This window comes from Colobus angolensis, unplaced genomic scaffold, assembly GCF_000951035.1.
Source record: "Colobus angolensis palliatus isolate OR3802 unplaced genomic scaffold, Cang.pa_1.0 Scaffold468, whole genome shotgun sequence".
Classification (NCBI taxonomy): domain Eukaryota; kingdom Metazoa; phylum Chordata; class Mammalia; order Primates; family Cercopithecidae; genus Colobus; species Colobus angolensis.
The window spans coordinates 730,407-736,720 of NW_012118132.1; the positions used below are offsets into that span (position 1 = coordinate 730,407).

At 45.2% G+C, this 6,314-nt stretch overlaps 1 protein-coding gene across 1 annotated transcript in view; it reads right to left on the reverse strand.

The window, feature by feature from the left end:
• Positions 1-3,821: 3,821 nt before the first annotated feature.
• The window catches only part of PALB2 (partner and localizer of BRCA2), a 46,577-nt gene continuing 44,084 nt past the window's right edge, over positions 3,822-6,314 (reverse strand). The window contains exon 12 of the mRNA XM_011958319.1: positions 3,822-4,329. Within this exon, the coding sequence (XP_011813709.1) occupies positions 4,119-4,329 (211 nt within the window). The 3' untranslated portion in view covers positions 3,822-4,118. The remainder of the gene's footprint in view (positions 4,330-6,314) is intronic.

Genomic DNA, 6,314 nt, shown 5'->3' on the forward strand with positions numbered 1-6,314 from the left:
AAAAAAAAAAAAAAAAAAATTGAATATCTGTTAAGTACTCATTGTTGAGGCTGCAACAGTGAGCAAGCCAGACATGCAAACCTGGTTCAGTGACTCACCTCTGTAATCCCAGCACTTTGGGAGGCCAAGGGAGGTGGATCGCTTGAGCCCAGGAGTTTGAGACCAGCCTAGGCAACACAGGGAGACCCTGTCTCCACAAAAAACTTAAAAAATTAGCCAGGCGTGGTGGTGCATGTCTGTGGTCCCAGCTGCTCAGGAAAGCCGAGGTGGGAGGACCAACTGAGCCCAGGAGGTCAAGGCTGCAGTGAACTATGATTATACCACTGCACTCCAGCCTGGGCAACAGAGTAAGACTCTGTCTCCCAAAAAATGTAACTCTAAGCTTAGGAAGAACCTAATAGCCTACTAAGTTCACACTTGGGGCCATCTCTTCCCATGACCTATCTAGTATTTCAGTGTTACATGTATGTATATATGTATTTATTGAGATGGGGTTTCACCGTGTTAGCCAGGATGATCTCAAACTCCTGACCTGGTGATCTGCCTGTCTCAGCCTCCCAAAGTGCTGGGATTACAGGCGTGAGCCACTGAGCCTGGCATCAATGTTACATTTAATCCTTTTGGTCAAACATAACAAATCATCTCTTATTTAAATAATTTGGGAGAGCTGCTTTTCCCTTTAGCAAACAAATAAAGACAAAATATCAGCCTACATGGCCTATAGGGTAAAAAGTCCCAATATTAAGATTAAGATCACACCCTTAGCAGATGGGGAAAAGTTAAAAGACAACACTGGTGCTTTTCAGTGGCATTCCCATCAAAGGATGGATAAGCATAAAAGCTGTCAGTTTCCCAGCACAAACTATCCCACCAACCCACCATGATCTCTCGCTCCCTCTGCCAGCCCATCTGCATGGCAGTTTCATCCCCTCCTGTTCCCAATGGAATATTGGGCCACCAGTTAGCTCTTCTTCCCTACATCTCAAAGGTCTGTCTTCTGGCTCTTTCTCCTGAGCCCATAAACACATCAGAGTTTCTCTTAGCCTAAAAACAAAGTCAGAGGACCCTCCACTGACCCTTTTATAGATCTCCAATACCATTCCTCCTTCCTTTCATAGACAAGCTGCTTGAAGGAATCATCTACACTTTCTCTTTTTGTCGCTGTTTGAGACAGTCTTGCTCTGTCGCCCAGGCTGGAGTGCAATGGCACGATCTTGGCTCACTGCAACCTCTGCCTCCTGGGTTCAATGCCTCAACCTCCCAAGTAGCTGAGACTATAGGCGCCCTCCACCACACCCGGCTAATTTTTGTATTTTTAGTAGAGACTGGGTTTCACCATTTCATCCAGGCTATCCTTTCTGCCCAGAATATCCTTTGCTTCTGCTTTGATCTACTTACCCCGCAAGGCTCAGCTAAATTTCCACCTTCCATGAAGCTTTTCTGGGACTCCTGGGTTGTCCCAGCTGCTCAGCCTTTGAGTTTCCATAATAGCACCTGGAACATATCCCTTTAAAATTTTTTTTTTTTTTTAGCTTCCTTTTTTTTACGTTGAGACGGAGTCTGACTCTGTTGCCCAGGCTGGAGTGCAATGGTACAATCTCTGCTCACTGCAATAAATGTCTGCCTCCCAAGTTCAAGCGATTCTCCTGCCTCAGCCTCTCGAGTAGCTGGGATTACAGGTGTGTGCTACCACACCCAGCTACTTTTTGGATTTTTCACCATGTTGGCCAGGCCGGTCGCAAACTCCTAACCTCCAATTACCTGCCCACCTCAGCCTCCAAAGTGCTGGGATTACAGGGGTGTGCCACCATGCCGGGTCTGAAACATATCCCCTAAATTAAAAATACGGTACTGACTGCTTTATGTGACAGTCTCTCCTACTAGTGCAGAGGTCTCACAGCAATCATTTACATACCTACTGTGTCAAGTAGATGCTCAGAGTTTGTGCAACCATTACTGACTAGAATTACTTTGTACCTTAGTTTTGTTAACTCTTATCAAGACAATAATACAGGTTTCTCAAGGTTTGTGAGTAAATTAAATCTTTACAAAAAGTTCTCTAGTATCTATGATGCACTAGCAAATAATTTGAGTTTAAAAATTGTGGGTATAGAATTTGTAAAAGAGGCTGGGTGTGGAGGCTCACACCTGTAATCTTAGCATGTTGGGAGGGGATGCCACAGTGGGTAGATGGCTTGAGCCCAGGAGTTCGAGACCAGCCTGGGCAACATAGTGAGACACATAGTGAGACTGTCTCACACAAAAAAATTTTTTTTAATTAGCTGGATATAGTAGCCCATACCTTAGTCCCAGCTACTGGGGAGGCTGAGGTGGATCACCTGAGCATGGGGACGTCGAGACTGCAGTGAGCTGTGATCTCACCATTGCACTCCAGCCTAGGCAACAGAGTGAGACCAACTCAAAGAAAATATAGTAGACATCCTTTGAAAATAAAAAATTAAAAAAAAAACAAAACAGAATTTGTAAATGATCAAAAACTATAGTATCATAAAAATGTGTCTTTTTTTGTGTGTGTGAACCACCCACCTCTTATGATCCATCCACCTCAGACTCCCAAAGCGCTGGCATTACAGCACTGCGCCCAGCCAAAAATGTGTGTTGTTTTTTTTTTTTTGAGACAGAGTCTTGCTCTGTCCTCCAGGCTGGAGTGCAGTGGTGCGATCTCAGCTCACTGCACCTACGCCTCCCGGGTCCAAGCGATTCTCCTGCCTCAGCCTCCTGAGTAGCTGGGACTACAGGAGTGTGCCACCATGCCTGGCTAATTTTTTGTATTTTTAGTAGAGACAGGGTTTCACTGTGTTAGCCAGGATGGTCTCAATCTCCTTACCTAGTGATCTGCCCACCTTGGCCTCCCAAGTGCTGGGATTACAGGCATGATCCGCCGCGCCCAGCCCAAAAATGTGTCTTTAAAAAATATAAACTTCGGCCAGGCACGGTGGCTCATGACTGTAATCCCAGTACTTTGGGAGGCTGACATAGGCAGATCACCTGAGGTCGGGAGTTCCAGACCCCCCTGGTCAACATGGTGAACACTGTCTCTACAAAAAATACAAAATTAGCCGAGTATGGTGGAGCATGCCTGTAATCCCAGCTACTCGGGAGGCTGAGGCATCAGCACTGCTTAAACCTGGGAGGCAGAGGTTGCAGTGAGCTGAGATCACCCCACTGCACTCCAGCCTGGGTGACAGAGGGAGACTCCGTTCTGAAAACAAACAAACAAAAAAAGTGGTGGTGGTTCATGCCTGTAATCCCAGCACTTTGGGAGGCCGAGGCAGGTGGATCACTTGAGGTCAGGAGCTCAAGGCCTGCCTAACCAACATGGTGAGACCCCCGTCTCTACTAAAAATACAAAAATTAGCTGGGTGTGGTGGTGGGTGCCTGTAATCCCAGCTACTTGAGTGGCTGAGGCAGGGGAATTGCTTGAAGAGGCAGAGGTTGCAGTGAGCCGAGATCATGCCACTGCACTCCAGCCTGGGTGACAGAGTAAGGCTCCATCTCAAAAAAAGGTGACTCTAGTTATAATGCAGCACTGGCATGAAGGATGCATGAGAATGAAAAAGATAAGAGTATTCCTAAATTCGGATATTTTAATAGGTTTCATATTATTTTAGTATGTATGTAAAAATAAAGTATTACGAATAGCACAAAAAGTATATTGCGTATTAGTGTAGTAAGTTAACTGGACTGAAATTTACACTTACTAGGCAAACACTATTGATTAAATATCCTAGTTGTAAAATAATTAGTTCTTGCTTCTGCAAGTGATCTTGAAAGAATGGGAAACAATAATATGCCAAGCAGAATGTATAAAAATAAATATTTATTGCCATTTGAAGCTTTATTTACACCTTTAAAAGCACATGTACAAATGTGGGGAATTACAAAAATCAACCTAAAACCCTTTTTCTCAAAGTAAACATAAATGTACATCCAAGATCAGTGGTGCTACCATCATCAGAATAAAAAATAAGTCTGTCTGGACATATACAAGTAATTATTTTTAATGTCATTCAGATATTCTCCTTTATATTTAAAACTCCAAAAAATACTAAGAGGCCCCATATATCCAGAAAATTGTGTTTTCGCTTTACCCTAACTTATGAGTAGCGGTATACAAATATATTTCCATCTTTTTGTCCAGCCAGCAAATGAGAGTCTGTACCTGACCACTTCACAAAAGACCAATGTTGGTCAGAGATAGGTGGGAGGAGGGCAGTACACTGACCGAGAAGTAAGTCCCAAATGGCAATTGTTCCAGAAGTCAAGATTGCTGCTGCACAATGATCTTTCACATCACCTTCCAGGAACCTGATAGCATACAAAGAAGATATAATTCAGATTACATATCGAAAAACAATTAAAAAAAGAAAAGGTCAAAACCATGTTCCCCCAACCAGCAACAGGAGCAAAAATCCCTGTAACTATGAATGCCTACATTGCAGTCTTAGAGGTCTGTTGGCTATTGTGTTGCAGTTTCGGACAGAATCACATGTCCAGTTCCTGCCAATCTGTCTGATGCATCTTGTACCACTTGAAGGCAGGCTCACAGTGGCCTTCCTTCCACTCTCCATCACTCCGGCCAAACTCAGTCCCAACTCAGTGTCATTGCTCTTGCCATTCTCTGTCCCTGGCAGGTTCTCGCCCCAGCTCTCAGCATGGCTGAGTTCTTGTCATCATTCAGGCCTGTTACGTCCATAGAAAGGTCATGCCTAATCCTCTATCTGAGGCAGTGCACACGCATACTGGAGTCTGTTCCATCTTTATGACATATATGTTTTTATCTTCATTGCATTTTTCACTATTTGAGATTATCCTGTTTCCACATTCAGTGGGTATTTCCCCCATAAAAGATGCCATCTATGAAGCAGAAACCTACCTGGTTGTCTTTTTAACTTAGACAAGGGTTCTGCTGTCAGCTACCTGGGTTTAAACTCTAACTCTAAGAGCTGTGTAACCTTGGGCAAATTGTTTAACTTTATCAGTACAATAGGGATGATTTTAAGAGCAAAACTTCACAGGACTGTGGTGAGGTTAAATGAAACAGTTCCTATAAAAGGCTTAGCACAGTGCCTGGCACACAGGAGGTGCTCAATAAAAATTAGCTATAATTAGCCAGGTGCAGTGGCTCACGTCTGTAATCCCAGCAATTTGGGAGGCCGAGGCGGGTGGATCACCTGAAGTTGGGAGTTTGAGACCAGCCTGGCCAACATGGAGAAACCTGGTCTCTACTAAAAATACAAAATTACCGGGCATGGTGGCATAAGCCTGTAATCCCAGCTACCTGGGAGGCTGAAGCACAAGAATTGCTTGAACCTGGGAGGCGGAAGTTGCAGTGAGCCAAGACTGCGCCACTGCACTCCAACCTGGGCGATAAAGCGAGACCCTGTCTCAAAAAAAAAAAATTAACTATTATTGTGGCCGGGCCTGGTGGCTCATGCCTGTAATCCCAGAACTTTGGGAGGCCAAGGGAGGTGGATCACCTGAGGTCAGGAGTTCACGACCAGCCTGGCCAACATGGCAAAGCCCCGTCTCTACTAAAAATACAAAAATTAGCTGGGCATGGTGGCATGTGCCTGTAATCCCAGCTACTAGGGCACTAAGGCAAGAGGATCGCTTGAACCTGGGAGGCAGAGGTTGCAGTGAGCTGAGATCGTGCCACTGCACTCCAGCCCGGGCAACAGATCAAGACCCTGCAGAAGTGCCACAGCTGGCTAAGTGCAGGGATAGAGAATGTCTTTTAGAACATGTACTTATCAAATAAGCTTTGCATAAGGTCCAAAAAAACACGCACTGTAACTGTCAAGGTCCTTTATCCTTGTGAGTTATTAAAGCCCAACCTTGTTTTCTTGATTTACTTCAGCCCAGGCTGGAGTATAGTGGTGCAATCTCGGCTTACTGCAACCTCTGCCTCCCGGGTTCAAGCGATTCTCCTGCCTCAGCCTCCTGAGTAGCTGGGATTACAGACAGCATACTACCGCGCCCACCTAATTTTTGTATTTTAGTAGAGACTGGGTTTCACCATGTTGGTCAGGCTGGTCTTGAACTCCTGACCTTGTGATCCGCCCGCCTTGGTCTCCCAAAGTACTGGGATTACAGGCATGAGCCACTGCACCCAGTTTTTTTTTTGAGACAGAGTCTCGCTCTGTCGCCCAGGCTACAGTGCAGTGGCACAATCTCGGCTCACTGCAACCTCCACTTCCCAGGTTCAAGTGACCCCAGCCTCCTGAGTAGCTAGGATTACAGGCACCCGCCACCGTGCCCAGCTAATTTTTGTATTTTTTTTTTTTTAGACG